The following is a 24,432-nucleotide window of genomic DNA, read 5'->3' on the forward strand; positions in this document are numbered from 1 at the left end:
TCCGGATAGTTTTGTGGAAAACGGATGTGTGCGGGTAAGCGAGGCCTGACTGAAGTACTGATGTATGGCACAATGCACGCAACACACATACACACACACTAGTTACTACACGAGATCAGAAGTGGACAAGAGAGGCAGATGGAGCAGATTTAGAATTTGTTCGTGAAAACAGAACGTGTTTGAACATTGCTGACACCAAATAGATGATGCAGTTATGGCTGGGCTCAGAACACAGGACACGGTTCGTGTCGGAGACAGTCACACTGACTTGTCCGCATCCGCATCAAGGCGCAGATGCAGCCCCTAAAGCGACGGGAGGTGAGTAATACCACCCTGTGTGTGTAGTAGATCAGACCCACCGCAGAGTGGTCAGAGTGGTCAAAGACCGAAAATCCCACTTGCTGCATCCAGGTTACCCTTTTGCCAGGACACGAGTTCCCAAACTTAAAATATACAGTAAAACTCCGCAGAGATCCGGGCAGGTTGGGACCGTGCACTGCCCGTAATTAGGAATTGCCATTGACTCGGAACATACTACTGTAGTACGCACTTACTGAATGCAAGTAAACATGTTTACCAACCACACAACAAGCCGACCTGTTTGGGAGCTATTACGCGTTGTATTACCAGGAGATAGGCAACAATTGCCGCATACAATATGCAGTATTCTGGTCCAATGCCAGAGCTAGTATTGCAAGCACCGCTGTGCGTTAGTATGGCCAATGCCGACACTAACCGGAGAATTCAGACGTGTCAATACACGAGCATGCAGTAGGGATGCACTTGTGGGCGAATGTAGGCGCACTTGGCTCAATGCCGGCCTGACCCACGATCCCTACTGTTCTCCCTTACGGGATGGCTTAAAGGATGCACTTGTGAGCGAATATAGGCGCACTTGGCTCAATGCCGGCCTGACTCACGATCCTTACTGTTCTCCCTTTCGGGATGGTTTCGAATGGAATGCTAGTGAGAGATGATGGGGTGGGTGGCGGTGATCAGAAACTGGCCGCGATAGTCAAACAATTTGACTGTCAGCACAGCAAAGCGAAGAGCAAGAAACAACAGCATGGCGAATTGGAGTAATGCGCATGCTCCGCACAGTCCCGTGCGGAAACGCGGGAATTCGGAGTGCATGCATGTTATGCATGTACCAGTGTTGCTTATGGCAAGGATGTTGGTGTGTTGCTAACTCCACTTACCGTGCCATGCACGGAAACTTATATTTACCAACCACACAACAAGCCGACCTGTTTGGGAGCTATTACGCGTTGTATTACCAGGAGATAGGCAACAATTGTCGCATACAATATGCAATATTCTGGTCCAATGCCAGAGCTAGTATTGCAAGCACCGCTGTGCGTTAGTATGGCCAATGCCGACACTAACTGGGGCAACAATTGCCCGGCGAGAATTCAGACGTGTCAATACACGAGCATGCAGTAGGGGTGCACTTGTGGGCGAATGTAGGCGCACTTGGCTCAATGCCGGCCTGACCCACGATCCCTACTGTTCTCCCTTACGGAATGGCTTAAAGGATGCACTTGTGAGCGAATATAGGCGCACTTGGCTCAATGCCGGCCTGACTCACGATCCTTACTGTTCTCCCAAAAATACAACATGACCCAAACAGGATTTATCGGCATTACTATTTACAGCAATTGATGCGAGCGCTGTCCAATGCAGCTGCCCATTAGCATAGTGGGCAATGCGCTCTAAGTACCGGATCTGGAACAACGCTGCTGGCACTGATCAGTCCCTGAGTGTGGCTTGCCCTGGCGCAGGGCGACAAGCGTTCGGAGTGCTGCAGCGAAGCGCATGCCATGCTGGAGCTGTCCGCCAGGCCCTGGCGGATGCGGTCCATGGTTGCGTCGTCAACTGCTGGAGGGTGGACTGCGCTGGTTGTGTCGGCACCACTTCGGCAGTTGGGATGCGAGTCCGGCAGCGCTGACAACCGGACCCAAACAGTATTTATCTGCATTACTATTACACTGCAATTTATGTGAGTGCCGTCCAATGCGGCTGCCCATTAGCATAGTGGGCGATGCACTCAAAGTACAGGATCTGGAACAATGCTGCCGGCACTGATCAGTCCCGGAGTGTGGCTTGCCCTGGCGCAGGGCGACAAGCGTTCGGAGTGCTGCAGCGAAGCGCATGCCATGCTGGAGCTGTCCACCAGGCCCTGGCGGATGAGGTCCATGGTTGCGTCGTCAACTGCTGGAGGGTGGACTGTGCAGGGTGTGTCAGCACTGCGTCGGTAGATGGGCTGAGAGTCCGGAAGCGCTGTACTCGAAGACGAGTAAGAGACTTAGCAGGATCATTACAGAGTCGCCGTTGGGCTGAGAGTCCACATCAACCGGTCTGTTGAACAGAAGGGGGAGGATCTAAGGCCAAATGGTGGTGCCTTATCTACATGGTACGAACCTTCCCAAAAATGCCAAGCCGGGGCCAGACATGAGGGGAAACAGGCCAAAGCCGCCAGGCATACTGTAAATATACAAAATTTCGGCGCTGCAAAATTTCGGCACTTCACGATTTTTGACATTTCGGCGGCGATTTATTTTCGGCGTGGGTAGAGGGCATGGTATAGTGCGACAGATGTTGTGAAAAATTTCATCGGCGTTTTAATTTAGGCGTTTTGGGTCGGTGCCGAATATAGCCGAAATTAAATAGCTGCCGAAAATTTGTATACAGTCAACTTCGCTTATAACGTTACGACATTCGGCGGGGCATCAAAAAGGTGTCCTTATTCGCGAAGTGTCGTTATACCCGAAGTCTCATTATAATGTATTACAGTGGTATTGGACTTTGCTCTGGGCATGGAAATTCTGTCGTTATTCGCGAATTGTCGTTATATCCGCAGTCGTTATTAGCGAAGTTGACTGTATTTACAGTACTTCGTGTCAGCTTAAGAGAGGAGAGCTCAGGGACTGTGTTGGGAAATGCAGTGTATTGCGCCGTCTACAGTGACATAATGTAGGGAGAGCTCGTCAAAGGAAAGGCCGTCATTAATGCCAGAGCCACTAGGAGCAGGTAGGTGCATGATGATGCGCACACCACCAGACGTCTTGGGCACAATGCCAATGCCAGAGCATCGGATATTACGAAACGGGGGCGAAGTGATCGATCGTACTCGTACACAGCCTGGAGCCTAAATTTCCGAGCCATCTTCAAGATTATGCCAATCATTAGTTTGTGGGGCCTTTTTTCCGTTGAAAAGCCAATTTTTGTGACTGTAGATGGGCCAGAAGGGTGCCCGGTAGACGGACATGCACGTATTAGGGACGTCCGGATCTGGGGAGTTTTACTGCACATGGTAGCCCTGTGTTCTCAGTCATGGTATTGGACCATTCCACTATGCCTGCCCGACATGAACTACTAACAGCACACGGGGAAAACCTATTCTCATGCGGCACCAGCAGTGCATGTACACTAGCCACTGGCAACACATACCTGTTGCCTGGATCAGAGTGACATTGGCTAGGTGCGTCGCTAGTGGGGCGGACAGTGGCATCGCTATCGTCACCACTGACATCTGCACTCCGCTCCCACAAGTTTCTCGGGCCCAGTCCGCCGCAGCTAGCGCTCAGCGTCTCAAGCTGTGATTTTGCAAACGGGAAGCTCTCGTTGACGACCTCGATCGGCACAAATTTGGCGCCCACGTAGGCGTTTGGTACCAGCAGAAGTGGATTTTCATTCGCAGGCGGCTGCTGTGTACGCTTGACAACCATGGCGAGGGTGATTAGCAGGACGGGAAGGAGAACCTGAAACACACAGCAGACGGTATCGTAATGAGAAGATAATTATTACTTGCACAAAGTGTTTGTAATGTATCTATGAAAGGGCAAAAAAATGAAGAAGAAAAAATTACTTGCACAATGTTGAATAAATAAATTTAATGTAGAATCGTCAACTGCTGCCACATAAACCCAGACAGACCAGCACAACGTGCTGTGTACCTGTGATGCCAGTGCCTTCTTGTTCCGCTTGAAGTGGTGGTAGCGCTTGGTGAACAGCGCCCGGTACTGCTGCGCCATGAGCACCAAGCCACGTTCCTTGCGACTGCCTCGGCCACCACCTTTCAGGTTAGTGGGGCACACTGCAGGCTCGGTGGGTTTGGGCTGTTCATTTCGAGACATGTCCGTCAGCTCTATACCTATGGAAACAGAAAACAAAAACAAAACGTCATCACAAGGCAAACCGACAACAGGAACATGAAGAGTACAGCAAACCGACTTCAACTGTATAGTTTGTAGGTTTGGTATGACACCATTGTGTCTACCTCCAAAGTACTGTGTGCACAACACATGCACAAATGACAGAAGAAACACATGTGCACATGTCATGCACACATGTCATGCACACACCGACACAGACAGACACACACACACAGACGGACACACACACACAGACGGACACACACACACAGACGGACGGACACACACACACATGTACCCACCCACCACCTTCCCGCCCACCCACCCACACAGACAGACAGACAGACAGACAGACAGACACATACACACGGATGCAAGTACAGTCAACTTCGCTTATAACGACACTCGGCGGGGCATCAGAAAAGTGTCCTTATTCGCGAAGTGTCGTTATATCCGAAGTCTCATTATATGTGTCACAGTTGGATGGGACTTTGCTCCGGGCATGAAAATTATGTCGTTATTCGCGAATTGTCGTTATATCCGCAGTCGTTATTGGCGAAGTTGACTGTATACACAAACTAGCGCTCTTACTATCACGGTGGTTAGGCAGAAGATGTAGATCAAGATCCTTGGAGAGGCTTCGCTCAGAGATGCTGCGTGCCAGATTCATAGCCTGCGAGGCATGCCCGCTGTCAGTTGCATTAACACGTCCGCTATGTTTACCACTACCAGCTAACACTTGGATAAACACCTGTCAAGAAGCAAATAGAATTAGCAGCAAACAGATTCGAGATAATCAGCGGCAAAGACGCATGGATACAATTTTGCAACAAATGGTGTACATGCATAAGCCAATCACTGAGTAGTGAGAATGCGGCGACATTACAGAAGATTTAAACGCTGTAACCCGTGGCATAGTGGACGGCTATGGTTCTAAACCATGTGTGTATGTATGTGTGTATGTATGTGCGTGTGCCTGTGCCGGGATCAGTACTAGTGTAATGTGTTGATGATGCATAGTACATGCACATGCTCTGGCCAATACACCAAGTACCAGTAGACTGGCATCACTGCACTTACCTGCTCCAGAGTGCTATCTGACACAGCATAGGAGGCTATGGCCAGGTCACTCATGTGGCCGTCCAGGTGAGAGAGTAACTCCAGGAAATTCTCGCTCTGCTCCGCTTTCAATGGCAATCTGCACCAGCATGCACGCACGTACAAACACACCCACACCCACACCCACACACACACACGCACGCACATACGGCGACACACGCACACACACACACACACACACACACACGCACACACACACACACACACACAGACACACATACACACATTAACATACACACATTAACATTTTAGCAGGGGAGCTCATTATCAGCTACCAAGGCAAAATGGCTGCATACTTAAAAGTTAGTCACATACCGTGAATTACCGTTGATCCGCCCCCACGCCGTGTCGCTTCTCAGCTTGTTCTTCGGCAGAGGCGGGAATTAGATCAAGTCGTTCAAGTGCAGTACGATGTACAACACAGCAGAAGATCAGACCTGGAAAGCTGGATTGTGCACATTTTCATCCTGCACTCGCACGTATTGCGTGCAGCAGTACACGCGTCGGCTCAACATCGTATTTCGTTGTATACGCCGACGTCGTTTCACAGGCAGAAATTCAACAGGGGGCGGGAATTAGAGCAGGGACGGATCAACGGTACGTTACGGTACTTGTGCACATTCGTGATAGTCTTTTCAGCAATGGTGATCAAAGTAATCCTCTTAGCGCACCGCATTAGCACAACGGAGCAATATGCAAGTATGTACTTGTGCTGTCCTTCAATGCTTGTCCAAGGACATGACAAGAAAAGAGACTTTAATAGGGCAAAAATTGGGCACACATGTACTTCAAGTGGATCACCAAGCACAGCTAGTTCAGCTCACCTGTAGGACACCTCATCTCCAATGTCCTCAAGAAACCTGGTGCCAGGAAGCTGAGCACGGATGGCCTCAAACACTGTCTCTCGGTAGAATGCTGCCAGGTCACAGTAAGAGGACACAGTAAGGGCAGAGTGAAAGTATTCAACATGACGTAAGGGCGGCATTTTCATACCGGCAAGAATATTCACCAGCGACGTACGTATTCGACAGGAATCAAGGGGAGGCTTCGACTGCAAACTATTTTCATCCTCCTCCAGTGTGCGTGGGCGCGCGCGCGCGCGTGTGTGTGTGTGTGTGCGCGCGCGCGCGTGTGTGATGGGGGTGGGGGTGTGCAGCTGGTTGGCGACCGAACTGCCAAGTCACGTCTGCAGCGTCTCACTGTAACCGAGTCGCAGTTCACTGATGATGCTGCGCTATACGCCACATCCAAGGCATCCTTTGACAGATGCGCAGAGACGTTTGTGGCCTGTGCTTCTGGTTGGGGATTGACCGTCAGCTTGACAAAGACCAAAGCCGCGTCAATCAATACTCCCACCGGTGAGCTTGCTCATCTCGGGAATGGAACCATCGGCGCCGTTGACCAATTCACATATCTTGGGTCCGTGATTCACCGGGACGGTCTTTGTACGCATGATGTGCAGTCGCGGATTTCTAAGGCGGCTCGAGTGTTTGGCTGCTTGCGGGCATCTGTCTTCGGGAACCGCTCCTTGTGCCTCCGATGCCGACGTCGTGTCTACGTGGCTCTCGTTCTTATGACCCTGTTGTATGGAGCAGAGACCTGGACGACCAAGGCTCCTGATCTGCGCCGTCTTAACGCATTCCACCATCAGTGTGTGCGGGCTATTGTCGGCATCTCGAGACACCAGCAATGGGATGATCGAGTCACTTCTTCAACATTGGCGAAGGACCTCGGAATTGACTCGGACATCGGCGATATCATCCGCAAACGTCGGCTACGATGGCTCGGCCATATTGGCCGCATGGATGATGACCATCTGCCTAAGTGTACCCTGTTTGGGGAGCTCCCTGCAACTTGACCTCAGCACAGCCCACGCAAGCGTTGGCGGGATGTGGTTGTGGACGATTTTAACCGCATTCACCCACCTGTCCCGGAGAAGGAACGGCTCGACACTGCCCAGAACTGCTCGGAGTGGAGGGAGGTTATTCACCGTCGTCCTCAGCCTCGTGATGTCTCCGCCGAGCCAGAATATCGTTGCGTATGCGGGAAGACGTGTCGCCGCCCCGGCGATCTCAAGCGCCACGAACCTTTCTGACGGTTGCCGCTGAATTAGTCCTTTCGCTATCATTGCCTACGGCAATGGGCAAGTTCAAGGTGTGTGTGCGTGTGCATGTGTGTGTAGCGACATGAGCAAATTGCGCAGTTCAATCACAGCATTCAAATGTGCAGGCTACTGAGAGATGTACTCAACAAGGGCAAGCAGACTAGACATGACTGAAATCTGGCCTTACAGCTACGAATAAACCAGAGCAGCTCAGCTTCATTCACTGCATAGATAGTGTTTGTACTGCTAGGACCATGAAGCAAGGGACACGTATATTCATGAGGCTGTTGGATTTCACTTGCTGCACTCCTGTAACCATGGCAGCCTGATAGCACCAGTAGTGGCAGGAGTGACAACAGTACAGTACATGAAACCCAGAGTGTGCAGCTTGGGACTTTTCTGCACGGGTGTCTGTCATGGCGGAATTCCTAGATTACATCATAGATTATAACATTGATATTATATTTTCAAGGATTCTCCAGAGGTAAATGGATGCCTATCAAAGGGAGTCTCCTGGGGAAAGGAAGTGAAGGTGGCTGTTATGAGATGGCGCAGATAGGTGGTGGGAAGTGGTGTGGTGCATAGAACTACGTGGTAGTCGTGCAGCAGGAGACCTGCTTGAATCCTGCTTGCACGCACTACATCACTAAAATGATGTAATCCTGGAATTTCGCCATGGCAGCAACCCATTCGTGCTGCACCCGCTTGGTTTCATCAAAGAGTACAAAACCCCACAAGAGTGTGCAACTCCCCGCATACCCTGTTGTCCCGATAGAATTTCAAGTTGACGTCATTTTTATGATGCAATACTCCTCGCACCAGTGATTTACGACATTTGTACGGAGTGTCAAAACATCACGCGTTTTCTTTGAACTAATTTGTACAGGATCAAATATGGCTTTGTCCACCACAGGTTCAGAATACCTCAGATAATATATGAAGGGCTCCAATTCAAAACGAGATAAATCCATTTTGTGGAAATTTCAGGAGGTGCATTTTTTCATTTTTTTCTTTTTCAGCATCAGTGGCTTTTATCGCGTTTTTCAGAAGAACACAAACTTCAGGCATCATTTTCACTGGGATGTATCGCGTTTTGGCCCGTAAAACCAACACACAGACGTCCGTGGTGTGAAAACGAATTCTTTCGTGACAAAAAAAACACAAAAACTCCGGTTTGGTCTTTATTGCGTTTTGAATTGGAGCCCTTCATATGTACAGTGCGCATTGCATCATAACGATGATATCAACTTGAAATTCTGTCGGGACAGCACCCATGGTGGAGTTGCACACTCTTGGGGGGTTATGTACTCTTGGTTTCATGCACTCTTGGTAGTCACAGCAAATATCAGAACAAGCATACGCAGCAGGGTACTTTCAAGAGCGGCGTGCAGGATAGACAGAAACGTGCAGAGGAGGACACGGCACAAACCTGTCGGCACGACACGGCCCTCATCTTCTGCATTCATGGGTACAGCAGAGTCCGCATTGAGGTCCTCATTATCCCCACTCCTCTGCTCCTGGGTCACGTCGAGAACTTGAGAAGGCTGAGTTTCTTCCTGAATGTGCGGCAAAGTCGGCACCGATGAGACTTGCGATGTAGTTTCACTGTTTGCATCTGTGAAGGGACATGCAGACAGGGGGGGGGGGGGGGACAGATCATGAATTAAGAACACTCGCACCAGCAAAGCACAAACGTAAGCACTACAGGAGGAAGCTGCATGGTGCTGAGAGCATATGCAACATGAGAACAAAACTAATTTCACTGGATGCAAACCATTGCACCGTGCCGTGGTGGGTCCCAATAGAACAATGTATGCGGTCATTCTAATTATCCAAACATGTGACAACATGTGCCCGTAAACCATTGGGTACATGTACAGTCAACTTCGCTAATAACGACTGCGGATATAACGATAATTCGCGAATAACGACAGCATTTCCATGCCCAGAGCAAAGTCCCTTCCAACTGTAATACATATAATGAGACTTCGGGTATAACGACACTTCGCGAATAAGGACACTTGTTTGATGTCCCGCCGAGTGTCGTTATAAGCGAAGTTGACTGTACATCAAGATACTTGCTTTGTCACACAGAGTTGTGATATGCACCATAGGCACAGATTTCATGCACCCTAACCGAGGCCTAAACTGGCCAGTACAACGTTCTCACCCACACCGAACCGACTAGTGCAGTGTACAGTGGACTTCAAAGTAGGACTTGTCAACTTCCAATTGCCAGCTGGAATGCTATACATTCCCTATGTACAGGTCTACTCTCGATATAACAACTCTCACTTGTACATAAACCTTGCTAGTACGTAAAAAATCAAATCCCGCGCCGAAACAAAATCACTCCCATACAATATTGTTCTACAGAACGTAATCCTACATAACATAAGCCTCGACATAACACACGCTATGGCGCGGTCCCCGACGTGCGCACTCTCGATACAACGTAAATTCACGTGCACGGTACAATCAAGCGGTAGCTGTAGCCGGGCAGTTTAGGCCAGTTTAGTCCTACATAACGTAAACCTCGGCATAACGCACCCTACGGCGCGGTCCCCGGCGTGCACACTCTCGATACAACGTAGAATCACATGCGTGGTACAATCAAGCTGTAGCCGTAGCTCGCCAGTTTAGTCCTATTGTGCATATATCTGCGGCATTGATGGTATCTGATGTCGATGGTGGTACAGTGTGTATATGTTTGCACGGTTGAACCCGCCTTGTAATACCCTTCATTTTGAGGTACATATTGTATTTTACACACGGTTTTCTACATAACATAACTCTCGGTATAACATAATTTTTGCGTGGTCCCAGAGATTACGTTATATGGAGAGTAGACCTGTACCAGTAAGTGGATTTCGCGGGACTTCTGATTAGGAAGCAATCACCAGTTTGAGGTTCGAATTATCACGTATTGCTATATGAGAATCGTTACACTGAAATCTATCCTGAAAGAAAGTTCTTGATGCGTATCTATATTCATTAGTCAGAATCATTACGTCATACTTGTATTCCACGTACGCACACACACACACACACACACACACACACACACACACACACACACACACACACACACACACACACACACACACACACACACACACACACGTATTAGTCGAGTGTGCTTCTGGTTCCTGTTGGTTTTCTCATGACGCACACATCCCTGGTTTTGCTTCCGTTTCCAAGTCTTCATCGAATAAATAGTAACGTATCATGGCGCAGTGAACTTGTTCCTTTCTATGTCCGTGCCTTATGTCCGCACCTTGAAGTGCTTGCATGGGCCCAGTTGTTTTTACTTCTGAAGTAGTAGTTCCGGCGATCAAAACTCTGTCTCAGTTGAATTATTTTAGTGTTAACGCACTCTCCACATACAGGCATGCACCCGGCTCAGAACACATTGTTTTCTGGTTGGCATATCAGGGATATTGGGCGGAGCAGCTGGCGTGCATGAGAAAGACAGGTCGGCCTGCTCTGCGCAGGAGCTGTGACCCGGTGCACACATAGTGTGTGTGAGAGAGAGAGACAGACAGGTCGGCCTGCTCTGCGCAGGAGCTGTGACCTGGAGCACACAGAGTGTGAACGAGAGACGGTCGGCCTGCCGTGGGCAGGAGCTGCGACCGGTAGTGATTGAAAGGAGCCAGCTGCGGAGATAGACTGCCCTCACCCGATATAAGTATATTGACAAGAGTTGTACTGACACTGTTATTGAGGAAATTATGGTGACAGTGACGGAGAGATAGTGATTCCCAGTCGAATGGGGTTGGGAGGGAAGGGGAAATTGACAACTGACGGACAAAACAGTAAACAGTCAAGTCGTCGGAAAGCAAAAGTAACAAAGGAGTCTCTCTTTTCTCTTTCTCTCTCTCTAAAGCAAGATTTGGAAAGCACGCGTGGGAGAGTGGCGCGCGCTGCACATGCGCATGTATAGCAATGACATCATAATCAGATGCATGATCATCAGACTAAGTATGAGTGGTAGATGTTCCACGTTCGTTAACAGGGCTTAGCGCACACGCTAAACCACCATTAACGCACTCTCCACATACAGGCATGCACCCGGCTCAGAACACATTGTTTTCTGGTTGGCATATCAGGGATATTGGGCGGAGCAGCTGGCGTGCATGAGAAAGACAGGTCGGCCTGCTCTGCGCAGGAGCTGTGACCCGGTGCACACATTGTGTGTGTGAGAGAGAGAGACAGACAGGTCGGCCTGCTCTGCGCAGGAGCTGTGACCTGGAGCACACAGAGTGTGAACGAGAGACGGTCGGCCTGCCGTGGGCAGGAGCTGCGACCGGTAGTGATTGAAAGGAGCCAGCTGCGGAGATAGACTGCCCGTTCCCAATATCCCCAATATGGCATGAGAGTAATAATGAAATACGATTGGTGTATTGTGCTGTACTGACAGCAGCAATGTAAAGCTAAAGCTAAGCAGTTCAGGCACAATGTGGTCACTAACCCGCAGCTACCATTGATGACTTTGAACTGCAGCTAATTGACGTGACACTCGCAGGGTGTCAGCTGTAGCAGACCGGATGTAGCGGTGGACCGCATCACTGCGCCATCTGCCCATGATACGGACGATGTGTTCGGGGACACCTGCCATGGCCGCTGATGTTGCGGCGCCAATCCGGAAAGAGTGACTGGCATATGCACTCGGGTCCGCGACCCCACAGAGTGGCAGCAGGTTGCGCAGTTCAGAGGACACTGCATTTCTTGTAAGCGGCTGGCCATTAGCATAAGTGAACAGATGGTCGCCGCCGGGGCGAAACGCCAGGTAGTTTGCCATGGCCTGCACTGGGCAGATCAGTGCGTCCGTGCTGGCTCCAACCAATACTGTGTGGCCCGTGCTGTTGGGGTCCGTCTTAGATGAGCGCACGTTTACCGATAACGACCGCTGGTCAGTACTGATCGTCACATCACATCGCCTCAGGCCAGCAGTCAGTTCTCCACAACGGAAGAACCCATGAAACGCCAAGGAAAAAGCTGCCCTTAGCATGGCCTTGTCGTGAGGGTGCCGCATGCGTGGAACGGCAACATGCCGGCAGATCTCCCTGAGAAGTGGAGTGGTTATCGGCAGACGATGACGCTGTGTCGATGACGACCTGTCGATGCCCCGCAGGACCCTAGCGAGGAGAGTTGTTGGGCCCGACGGGTAAGCAAAGCCAAGTTCCACATGAAGGTTGCGGATTGCCGACATGTAGACACGGACAGATCGAGGCTGAAGAGTCCTGAACAACTCGGCAGCAAAATAGCACAAAGTAAAGTCGTCGCCCGGCAATGGGTTGCAGGCATGCACTTGGCAGAACTGGAAGTAGCGGGTCTCGGCGGTAGAATACGTCCGGCGGGAGGATGGTGCTATTGCCAGTGCTGCTAGCTGTAGCACGGAGTCTGTCAGCGGAGAGTTGGCAAGACTGGCTGATCTGGCTCGGCTGCTGCTTCCGGGGCCTGGCGCCTGAATACCTGCAGCAAATTGCGAGACAATGCATCGGCGACAGTGTTAGTGACACCAGGAATGTGGACAGCTGATACCAAGAAGTCATGCTCAATACTAGGGGTGAAACGGTTCGGGTAAGGAACCGGTTTTGGAACCGCCAGCTGAAAAGAATTGGGTACCCGTTCCGTCAAATTTCGAACCGAAACTCGAAAAATCTCGTTCTCGTACAAATACATGTACACGTCAAGTCTACTCAAGATTTTAATTGTCTTACCTTACGATCCCCACTCTTCCAAAGAGTTCTCTGGTCATTATCTTCTTCGCACTTGGACTCTCCGATGTCTCATTCTTGCTCGTAAAAATGTTTTTTCTAAAAAATAATTGTCGCGAACGCATTTTGTCGGTCTGGAGAAAAGAGTGCATGGAACCGATACCCGAACCGTGGGAAACAATGCTGGCATTCGGGTACCCGAACATGAAAAACATGGAACCGTTTCACCCCTACTCAATACACAGCAGATACAATGCCCGGATAAGTGTCATGACTGGCGGTGAACGGCAGGTACCGGAGCGTATACAGTCCACCACGGCCTTGTTGTCACACTGAAACTGAATGCGTCGCCTGCTCCACTCCGAACCCCAGGTCGCGCAGGCAACTATGATAGCATACATTTCTTTGAACTCAATGTTCTCGTTCTCGTTCTGGGCTGTCCACTCTCCTCTCAGCCACCGGCCGTTGTAGAAGGCACCATAACCGTGAGTGCCGCTGGCATCAGTCTGTAGTTGCATGTCGGGGGCTGGCGTCCACTCATCCACCAGGAAGAATGACTTCCTATTCCATATGATCAGGGCCTCTGCCCACCACAAAATCGGTTGTGGCGACAAACGCGATTAGGCCGGCTGCAGGGACGCCGTAATGTCGCACTCGCCCCAGCACCATTCAAACAGTTCCCTTTGGCAGTTCACGGCACGAACTTCAACAAAGCCCCGTGAATGCGTACTAGGGGAAGGCTAGACAGCATGTCTCTAGACATCAATAGGCATCGTATGAAAAGCCAGTCAATAGCACTAAAGAGCGAAAGCCTTTGTCACGGTTCGGTTTCACTCGCGCACCGGGCCCGAGCTGCCAGCGCAAACAAATGCCGGGCGCGAGCTGGCAGCACGAACAAACACCGTACTCACACGAGACCGCTGGGCCAACGGATGGCCACAGCCATCAAAAACAGGAACAAACCCATCCACGGCTCTTTCTCTTGCTAGCTGTGCTGCTGCGTGCATCCAACTGTTTTGCAATTTCTTTCTTCCTTGTTGCAATTACTCGGCGAGATTTGAAATTTCTAAAGTTCCGCAGTCGCAGGAGATCCTGAGCCGTCACCATGAGCTCCGTGCCATCACTTTCCGATCTCCGCCAACTCAAAGTCGACGGAGTTGAAACTCGACTGCGAGAACTGGGGCTTTCTTGCTCAGGCAATTTTAGAGCCCAGGTGAGCCGTCTGCATGAGCATTTGTCGGCCCAGGCAAGAAACAAAGCTAAGTCTACGAGCCAGGTCGCAAAAAAGACCACGCGTCGGCGGGCTAGTCCTGCAGTCCCGGCCACTCAAAGCCCCGCGGCCGCGACCCAGCCTGACTCGTCGCCCGCGTTCACGTCGCAGCAATCTGCCGAGATCTCTCGGGTCGTGCAAGATGCAGTGGCGTCCTGCATGACGTCATTGACAACTTCGATGGGTCTACCGGTGGTACCTCCACATGCACAGCCAACTGTAGCAGCAGCAACAGCAGCACAGCGGGCTGGTCCAGTCTCTGGTGATGTTGTGGTGCCTGACTCTGAGCCTGAATATGTCCAGCCTTCACTGGCTTCAGCACTAAGACCAGACCAGGAGAGTCTCTTCCTGGACGGCGATTTGCTCGCCCCAGAGCGTCCACCATCCATCCCATTACCTGCCCTCAGCGACCATCTCACGGACAAGATTATCAAACGTGAGTACGTTGATTTTGGTAGGGTACTGGGAGAGCTGGCTTTTGATACGAGCATGGGTCCGGACAGTGGGTTCACCCTGCAGGGGACGGGGGACCACATCACCCTTGTGCCATCTGCCATGTCGTCGTCATCCCGTCTAAAGAAAGTTGTAGACTTGACATCGTGGTTGGAGGCGTTCTCAGCCTTCGCCCAAGTAGCCCTCCACCACGACCCCGGCAGAGGTCCGGAATTATTCAAGTACCAAAGCACAATCGTGAAAGCGGCCGCACGCTATACATTCGGTGCGTGGTCTGGCTTCGACATGTCGTTCCGTGCAAGAGCTGCACGCAGCAAATCTAGCCTTGCCACGTCAGATCCGGAACTCTGGTCGGAGTGGTTTACAAACTCCATCCTGCCTCCCTGCCGTCACTGCAACCGGCAAGGTCATTTAACAGTTCGCTGCCCCCGCGCCCGTAGCCTAGCTTCACTGTCTGACGGGCCAGCAGCCAAACGCCCCTTTCCGGCACAGCGGTCAGGGGCTACCGCTCACCCAAACGCCCCAGCTGTCTGCCGCGACTACAACCAAGGCCGCTGCCAACGCGCAGCCTGTCGCTACGGCCACCAGTGCAGCACATGCTTTGGCAGCCACCCCGCCAAGTCATGCCCAGGAAAGCCAGCCGCCGCCAGCCGCGACCAATAGCTCGCAGTTGCCCAGCTTGGAGACTCGGTCACTCCAGTCACTCACCGGTAACTCTACACTCACCCAGGCCAATAGCACTCACACACTCTGCCCAGCTGCTCACATCTCTCCTACACGCACCCTCGCTCACGAGCCAATCCACTTGCACACGCCTGTAACCCCCATTAACGTTTCTTACCTGCAGGACGCTTTGTGTCAGCATCCTGATCCGGCTTTTGCCTCATTCGTAATACATTCTTTGTCTTACGGGTTCGATATTGGGTTTGCTGGTCCCCGTACCTTCCGAGTCTCTCGTAATCTCAAATCAGCGATTGAGCACCCTGACATTGTCGATGCTGCCATCGGTCGTGAAATTGCCGCAGGTCGCATGGCCGGTCCCTACCAAGAGCCCCCCTTCACACTTACACAGGTCTCCGGTTTGGGTGTGGTTCCCAAGAAGTCACGGTCGGTGCAAAAATGGCGCTTGATTATGCATCTGTCAGCACCACAGGGCCACTCAGTGAACGATGGTATCCCTGTCGACAAATTCTCTGTACAGTACTGTTCGGTCGACGACGGCGTAAATCTCGCACGGTCCCTAGGCCGTGGCTGCCATCTGTGGAAGGTCGACCTCCAAGACGCATTTCGCATTTGTCCAGTACGGAAAGAGGACTGGGAACTATTATGCCTGTTCTGGCGCGGGCAATATTACGTGGACAAATGCCTACCCTTCGGCCTTCGCTCATCACCGTCGCTGTTTAACAAAGTCGCAGACGCCCTCCAGTGGGTCATGTCGCACAACTTCGACGTAGCCCCAGTCATCCACTACTTAGACGACTACCTTGGTGGAGCGACGGACTCTATCGGCGCACAGCACCAGCTTGACCGTGCCCTGGTAGCCTGCCACGACTTAGGCTTCCCGGTCAATCCAAAAAAGGTGGAAGGCCCTAGTACAACCCTGACATTCCTCGGTGTCATGCTGGACACAGAGCGCTTCGAAATCCGCCTCCCATCCGACAAGTTAGAAGACCTTCTCATTGCCCTCAAGGCTTGGCAACATACCCGCCCTACCGCCCGCAAATCTGAATTGTTGTCCCTGATAGGTCACCTCAGCTTTGCCTGCAAGGCGGTCCCTGCGGGCCGCATGTTTCTGCGCCGCCTCATTGATCTCAGCACGACGGTCCCGCATCCAAACGATTACATCAGAATCACAGAAGACGCCAAAGCAGACATCCAGTGGTGGCTTGACTTCCTCCCTGCCTGGAATGGCGTCGCCTTCTTCCTAGAACCCACGTGGTCAGCCGCCGCCGATATGGACCTCTACACGGACGCATCTGGAGCCATCGGCTATGGTGCTTTCTTCGCCGGCCGGTGGCTCCAACACCGTTGGCAGAGGCACCAATCCCAGAGATCCATCGCGTGGATGGAGCTCTTTGCCATCGTGGCCGCAGCATCCACATGGGCACCGCAGCTGCATCTGAAGCGCATCCGCTTCCACTGCGACAACCGTAGCGTATGCGACATCTGGCTCCGCTCACGCACAAAGTGCCCCGAACTTTCACGTCATAGTCTCCCACATCCCCGGCACTGACAATGCGATTGCTGACTCTCTGTCTCGGTTTCAGATGGCCCGATTTCGCCGACTGGCACCCACAGCAGAAGACACGCCATCTCCGGTGCCCGAGAGCACCTACTCCCTCTGATGTTGGAGGGTCAGGCCTACCAGTGGCTAGGCCTGTCAGCGTCCACACGTGCCACATACGCGACAGCCTGGAAACGACTGCACCAATTCTGCCAACTAGTCGGCACCAAGGTGATTACAGACACCATCATGCTGGCGTTTGTAGCCTACCTGGCGCGTCAACATGCCGCGTCAACCGTCCGCCTGTATGTGTCGGCGATCCGGGCAATTGCCAAAGAAAACGGCAAAGATCTCTCGTCGCGAAGAGTGGACCTCGCAGTTCAAGGAGTGGCACGTGCACAGGCCAACCGAACTAAAAACGCCAGTAAGCCAATCCTCCTGCCCCACATGGCAGCTATGCGCAGGGCCCTGATACGGTCTAACCTCAACGCGACCGACCGAGCCATGGTATGGGCAGCTATTTGCCTGGGCTTCTTTGCGTGTCTCCGGGCAAGTGAGTACACTTCCACAACCGCCACGACCATGTCAGACGGTGGCCTCCGAACAGAAGACCTCTCCATCACGCCGCAGGCAATACAGGTCACAATCAAGAAGTCCAAGACCGACCAACTCGGCAAGGGTCACTCCGTCCGGCTCACAACCACCAACTCAACGGTTTGCCCGGTCAAAGCCATGCATACCTATCTATCAAGACGCCCCAACCTGCCCAATAGACCACTGTTCGTTGACAGCTGTGGCAAGTTCCTAACTGCACCAAGACTCACCCGTCTAATCCGTCAGCTACTGAGCAGCGCAGGGTACCCACCTATCCAGTATTCCCTGCACGGCCTCAGAGCCGGAGCCGCAACCACAGGAGCAATGAGCGGCTTCACCGAATCCGAGATCATGAAACTCGGCAGATGGCGAAGTGCCTGCTACAAGAACTATGTACGCTGTGGAAAGTAACTGTTCGCCGTCCGCAGGCGCGCAAGCGCGCACAGCCACACCCACATACACGCACCCGCAGACACATACACACGCACGCACACACACCCACGCATGGACACACACATGCATGCACGCGTACACGCACCCACAGTCTGACACCGCACAAGCATGCATGCAGGTACACACGCTGCGCACACGCTGATACGCCCATTCGCGGACGTATGCACTCACGTTCTAGCACTGACTGTGCACGCACGCCTCTGATACTTATGATAAGTTATCTGCACCACTCTGTTGCTGTGCTATAGCTCCCACCTAGCGGTGTGGGACACCCCATGCTATGGCGGTGTGGGACACCCCAGACCATGGCGGTGTGGGACACCCCATGCCATGGCGGTGTGGGACACCCCATGCCATGGCGGTGTGGGACACCCCATGCCATGGCGGTGTGGGACACCCCATGTGTGCACGCACGCTCCGACTACATGCGATTCAAACCCTTCTCGGTGTCACTAAGGGAAAACAAACATGCGAAGGGCACGCATTTGAACTACGTACATGTAGCTGAAGCGCTTGAATACCACACTAAGGTCATTCGGCTGACCAACGCGGAATTTGGGGGCATTCGGCGGCTTGGTCTGATTCCTAGCTTGTTGGTAACCGGCTTGAGGTTTCCAAGGTTGCTATGACAACGTGCAGTCATGCGCAGGGCCACCCAACATGCGTTGGGGGCCCAGGAAAGACAGAAACGCGTTGCTAGGCAACAGCAAAAGCGCTCAGCGAGTATCACGCTACTCATGCAGCACGCACGCTGGCTTAGGGTATCACGCTACCCTTGCGCTGCGGGGTACCACATTGCCCCTCGCTGGAATCAGACCCGCGCCCCGGATACCTTGCGCTGGCCTCCTGACGGCCAAACTCAACCAACTTGCGCGCTGTGACTGGGGTTGTGCATGCCTTAGCAACATAATGTGGCCCAGGTCGGCAGACTTTCAATTAGCCAAGCGAGCTACTCAGGCCAGGGCGCATGATCACTATTCGCAGCACTTATCGTCCATGCAGCAGTCGGGTTAACAGGTCTGCCATTGCCGATGCCGAAATGCGTAGCCATTGGTGCAATGGTGTTGATCGAGTTGCTCTGTCCAGGTCGTACAGGCGTCTCAGGAATGTGCGACCAGCTGGTACAGCTCTGGACGCGAACGAGAGTTTGCCCAATACGGAGGCGAGGTCGCGTTTCTGAACCCGGCCGGATTGGACGAGGGCCGACACGGTGGTAGATAGCTTAGTCAGCTTGGAGGGTGGAAGGCGGATCTCCAGAGCCATTGTGTCCAGCTCTAAGCCCAGGAAGGTGAGAACGGTAGAGGGGCCATCAACCTTCTCAGGTGCAACTGGGACCTGTAAATATGCAAACAGGTCGAGCAGTAGTGACTTCTGGTGCTGGGCAAGAGGAGGACTGGGAGGCGATACATTCAGGAAGTCATCCAGATAATGAATGAGATGGGGAAGGCGGCATGTGTCCTCCAGAACCCAATGAAGGGCAGATGAAAACTTGTCAAATATGTACGGAGCTGACCGAAGGCCGAACGGGAGGACTTTTTCGAAATAGTAACGACCATCCCAAGGATACCCAACAAGTGCCAGTCAGAGGGGGCAACAGGGCATAATCGGAAGGCGTTTCGAATGTCCACTTTGGTCAGGTAGCAACCACGGCCTAACTTCATGATATAGGAGATAGCCGAATCGACAGTGTCATACGCCAAGCTGAATGACTCCCGGGAAATACCATCATTGACACTGCAGCCAGTGGGGGAGGATAGGTCATGGATGAGGCGAAATTTGCCATTGGATTTTGGGATCAGGCCCAAACCCGAGGTTTGAAACAACTGATATGGCGGCTCAGCAAACGGACCAGCTGTTTCCCCAGCATCGCAACAAGACTGTAGGTACAGGGTGACAAATTGTTTATTGCAGAGACTAGACGGATGATTGACAGATTGAATGCATGATACCAGAGGAGTGGCCAATCGAGAAACCGTTACTAAGTATGAGTGGTAGATGTTCCACGTTCGTTAACAGGGCTTAGCGCACACGCTAAACCACCATATTTGTTCGTACTCGTGGACGAGTGACTAATCGTAATGGAACAATCAGAGGACGATACCGGATTTGACCTGTCCTCCGCGAACAAGCGACAGCATGCATCTCAAATGGGTGTACTGATGAAATTTATAGAGCAGCAGATGCGTGCAGCTGAGGCTCGTGATAAGGCGATGCAAGATCTGTTCAACAATGTTCAGAGCAGGTCACCATCACCATCGCAGCCTCAGTCCACCTCGCGGACCTCAGCTGACGTCGACCTGATGCTGGAGCGCATTCAGGCACACATCAGGCGGCAACGCAATCCGCTATTGGACCGAATAGAATTTCATCAGCAAGTCCAGCAAGCTGGAGAGTCATTTGATGCATTTTACACTGCCCTATGTGAACTGCAAAGTGCGTGTATGTGACTTCTTGTCACACAATCTATGTCAAACTTGTGACGCTCGCTGCTGTACGCAGTGTAAAGGCCTCGGACGTAACCTCAAGGAGGAATCTCTACGTGACCGCGTAGTAATTGGTATACGGAGCGACGAGACACGACACAAGTTGCTCGCAACTCGTGATCTCACACTCGACCAGGCCGTCACCCTCTGTCGGACGGAGGAAGCAGCGTACCACACAAAGGCACACATGCCCAGTCCTGGCCTCCAGGCAAGTGCTGCCAAGCAGTCGACATATAAGCAGCAGAAGTGTCACAAGCCAGCTGGCCCCAAGCCAAGTCAGACGTCAAGTGCGACCAAGTCCACTTGCCCGAATTGTGGTCGCTCTGAGCACACAAAATTCGTTTGTCCTGCCAAGGGCAAGAAGTGCAACTCTTGTAATGGCATTGGTCATTTTCAGCGAATGTACAAGCAACAGAAAAAGTCGAAGACTAGCTCTGCTGCAAAGCTTGGACAGCTGAAGCTACAGCGTGCGTCTCGTGCAGCCCGTCTCACAGCACCGGTTTCCACCATGCTGAAAACGGAGGATCAGCCATCTCAACTGTCCTGTATGCAGGTCAGATATGGCACTTGGTACACTAAAAGTCGGTTGCTGGTCGCGCAAAGCAGTCGCTGTATCAGGTGCAGTTTCTGCGTAGAACTGTCCGTGCATGGCAAAACGGTCGTTAAAAGCAGGAGGTCGCTAAAACTGGAGGTCGGTTTTACTGTACCAGGACTCCACCTGTAAACAGAGACCGAGGCAAAAGGTACTAGTAATCAGCAGTCCTCAGTCTTACTAGACTCTGCCATCAATGTCACGTGCAATGAGCTAAACAAAAAAGACGGAAAAACACAGTGACATGAACTTACCGCTCTCAGCCGAAAAGTCGGGTGTTTCTGCAAGGCCGCTGACTGACTGTAGCAATGCAACACAATACAACAAAGCAGAAAGAGACGGTCGTATTGCTGCCTTGCTGGTACAGATTGTGCTGTTGTCAATAGAATGTCAGCACTGCAGAGAGGTACTCCATGTTCGCCATAGCCACCTTTCTTACTGATGTTGCTATCAACACATAATAGGATGACCTGGACGCACTCAAGAGGGGTTGTCCATGAGAGGGAAAACACGTCCTTGCCTGGATCAGCCACATGTTTAAAACCATGCTGTGTCTCACTCATACATGCAGACATACGTGTCGCAAGCATGTGCGTGCACAAACACCATGCATGCCTGTCACAGTGTCTCCAATCAACTATTCCATTCAGGACAGTTCAACGCTTGTAGTGGGCAGCATACCTTAGCCTTGACAAGTGTCAGTGTATACCCAGTGCCAAAACACGACTTCAGGAACATCGACGAGCCGACACACTTCAACCGGCCATGCGCTACGATAGCGATGCGGTCACCGAGAATATCAGCTTCATCCATAAAGTGAGTTGACAGGATAATGGTCCGTCCTGGAGAAGAGAGAGAGAGAGAGAGAGAGAGAGAGAGAGAGAGATGGGGGGGGGGGGGGGAGTGAGTGAGAGAAGATAGATTCAGACAAAGTTTCTATAAACTCAACTGCCATCCCCCATCGCCACAGGACAGTGACAGCAGCGCAGCAACACTACCACGGTCTATGCTATGTGTAACCCCCCCCCCCCTTATAAAAAAAAGAAGAGCAAGGATACTGGTACATTCTGCACAACACAGGGCCATTACCTTGGTTGCGGTACTTGACGAGAACATCCCAGATGCAGCGTCTGGAGTATGGATCCACGCCAGCAGTAGGCTCATCCAGTATCACTGTCCGTGAGCCGCCAACGAATGCAATGCCAATGGACAGCCTCCGTTGCATTCCACCGGACAAGTCTGAAGCTGAAACATTACGCTTATTTGCAAGACCAACTTCCTGCAGCCAACTGCAGGACAAAAGGGGGAACACACGAATACAAACATTGATAAATGAAATATATCCGAGCCGCACAGTTAAGTCAGTTGTTCAACTAGTCTCCAAAGGAAGCACGGTTTGTGTATCCATATATGCATCCTGTTATCCGCATGTGCATACTATATTCTTTCTTGTGTGCTGTACGTATAGAATAAACACCGATGTCGTAGTGTTTATATTCCCATACTAGTTAACACAAGACAGAGGTGTTTTTTTCTCTATTTTCTCGTACATGTATACCCAGCTCCCATGTGAGAAACAATTGTCTCGGCTGGTTTGAGGCGTTAGAACTGTTCTAATGTGAGACGTATATTAAGTTGGTGTAGCGATAGTATGCGTATGAGCGAGTAGTACAGTGCACTCATTCACACATACGTGTATTGTAGGTAATGCAATAGTTGCATCGTACATTGCGCACACACTGCCTCCATTCTATCACTTTCAGTGCAGGCGCTAGTTCACAGTCGTCTGTAAGGAGAATGGAACACCACCTGACTTCAAAGAGATAGATGCGGAAACCCTTTCTAAGTATTGGCAAGGCTTCTTTGTCGACGCGAAGAAGCAAGATGGCTTGGATTACCAGTACATGTATAGGCGCAACAAGGTCTGCAATCAACCTCCGCCTTCAACTATTGGGCAGACCATTCAATATCGCGAATGACCCCCATTGAAGGCGGCCAACATCCTCTTGGATCGGCAAAGAAAGGTACCGAGCCTGCAGTCCAACATAAAATGCCCACTTCGGATACCGACTGGCACAAGGTGCAGCAGTTCTTCGCTGAGGTGATGACCACACTCGACCCCAGAAAGCTAACGCTCTACGTGTGGTTTATCATCTCCACACATGTCTGCTTGCGTGGAGGTAAGTCTTGTTTTCTCTTCACGGTGCATCGATGATCCTGAACAAGTATCCGTTTTCAAGAGGTTTCTCAGTAAGCTCAACGCTGGTGTCGATCGGATATTCCAAAGGGCAAAAATTCCAGCAGGTCAGTCCTTCACAAGCAATGGGCAGGTTCGGTTTATCAGATCACCCCTCTCGCACTACATGTTGGATTGTAAGATGAAACTTCTGTGCAAACTGGCTGGATTAGATGGCAAGTACACGAATCACTGTGTAAGAGCTAAAAGCATTGTTCACTTGAAAGAGGCTGGTGTTCAGAGTCGGCAGAATGAGTGTTCCGGGGCACAAAAATGTTCACTCCTTAACTGCCTATGATGTAATTTCGCCATCTGAGTCCTCAAATTTAGGAGCAGCTATTGATAAAAAAAACCCCTGTAGAGCCAGATTTGTCCACCACTTCCATGCCTGTTGTTTCTGCTTCTGAGTCTGATTCTTGTGTCTCTCACGACAGTTTGCTGCTGCTGCCCCTTCTCCTGCTGAGCCTGCTGCTGACGTTGAGTCTGAGGTAGATAAAGAAAATGAGGCTCCTTCTGGATTTGTTTTGAATGTTGCTGGTGCCACATTCAACAAAGTTAATTTATATGACAAGAGGTGAAGAAGCCTAAATCTTGTCTCTCTTTGGAAAAGCTCTGTGAACAGCATGCAAAGGCTAAAAGGGAGTGAATAAACTGTACTTCCCCGAATATAAGTCGCACCTTTTTACACTTAACTTGAGGCAACAAAGACTTACAATCGAGCATGACGTTCTACTGAAGTGAATAATTATATTGAAAAAATATGGTTCAGACCTGAAAATGGGGGTGCGCCTAGCGCCTTATAATCGAGTGTGACTCACAATTGGGGAAATACAGTACTCAGGATTTATAGGAAAGGAGGACACAATGACAGCACTAAAACATCCAGGTGTGATTTCTCACGAAAGCGTGCACAAAAACAGGGGTATGACAACTAAGCGTTGCATGTATGTATCTTCTTTATTCTCACATTGTTGTTGCTGATACCCACATGCAACGCTTAGTTGTCATACCCCTGTTTTGTGCACGCTTT

General features: G+C 51.3%; 1 protein-coding gene across 1 annotated transcript in view; it reads right to left on the bottom strand.

Annotated features, from left to right (window-relative positions):
- The window catches only part of LOC135804784 (phospholipid-transporting ATPase ABCA1-like), a 77,786-nt gene that overhangs the window by 17,959 nt on the left and 35,395 nt on the right, over window positions 1-24,432 (bottom strand). The window contains exons 27-35 of the mRNA XM_065318739.1: window positions 22,256-22,455; window positions 21,848-22,008; window positions 21,421-21,466; window positions 8,807-8,992; window positions 6,098-6,188; window positions 5,235-5,352; window positions 4,746-4,905; window positions 3,957-4,153; window positions 3,451-3,761 (exon numbers count right to left, since the gene is read on the bottom strand). Of these exons, the coding sequence (XP_065174811.1) occupies window positions 3,451-3,761; window positions 3,957-4,153; window positions 4,746-4,905; window positions 5,235-5,352; window positions 6,098-6,188; window positions 8,807-8,992; window positions 21,421-21,466; window positions 21,848-22,008; window positions 22,256-22,455 (1,470 nt within the window). The remainder of the gene's footprint in view (window positions 1-3,450; window positions 3,762-3,956; window positions 4,154-4,745; window positions 4,906-5,234; window positions 5,353-6,097; window positions 6,189-8,806; window positions 8,993-21,420; window positions 21,467-21,847; window positions 22,009-22,255; window positions 22,456-24,432) is intronic.

Source organism: Sycon ciliatum, chromosome 1 (genome assembly GCF_964019385.1).
Source record: "Sycon ciliatum chromosome 1, ocSycCili1.1, whole genome shotgun sequence".
NCBI classification, from domain to species: Eukaryota; Metazoa; Porifera; class Calcarea; order Leucosolenida; family Sycettidae; genus Sycon; species Sycon ciliatum.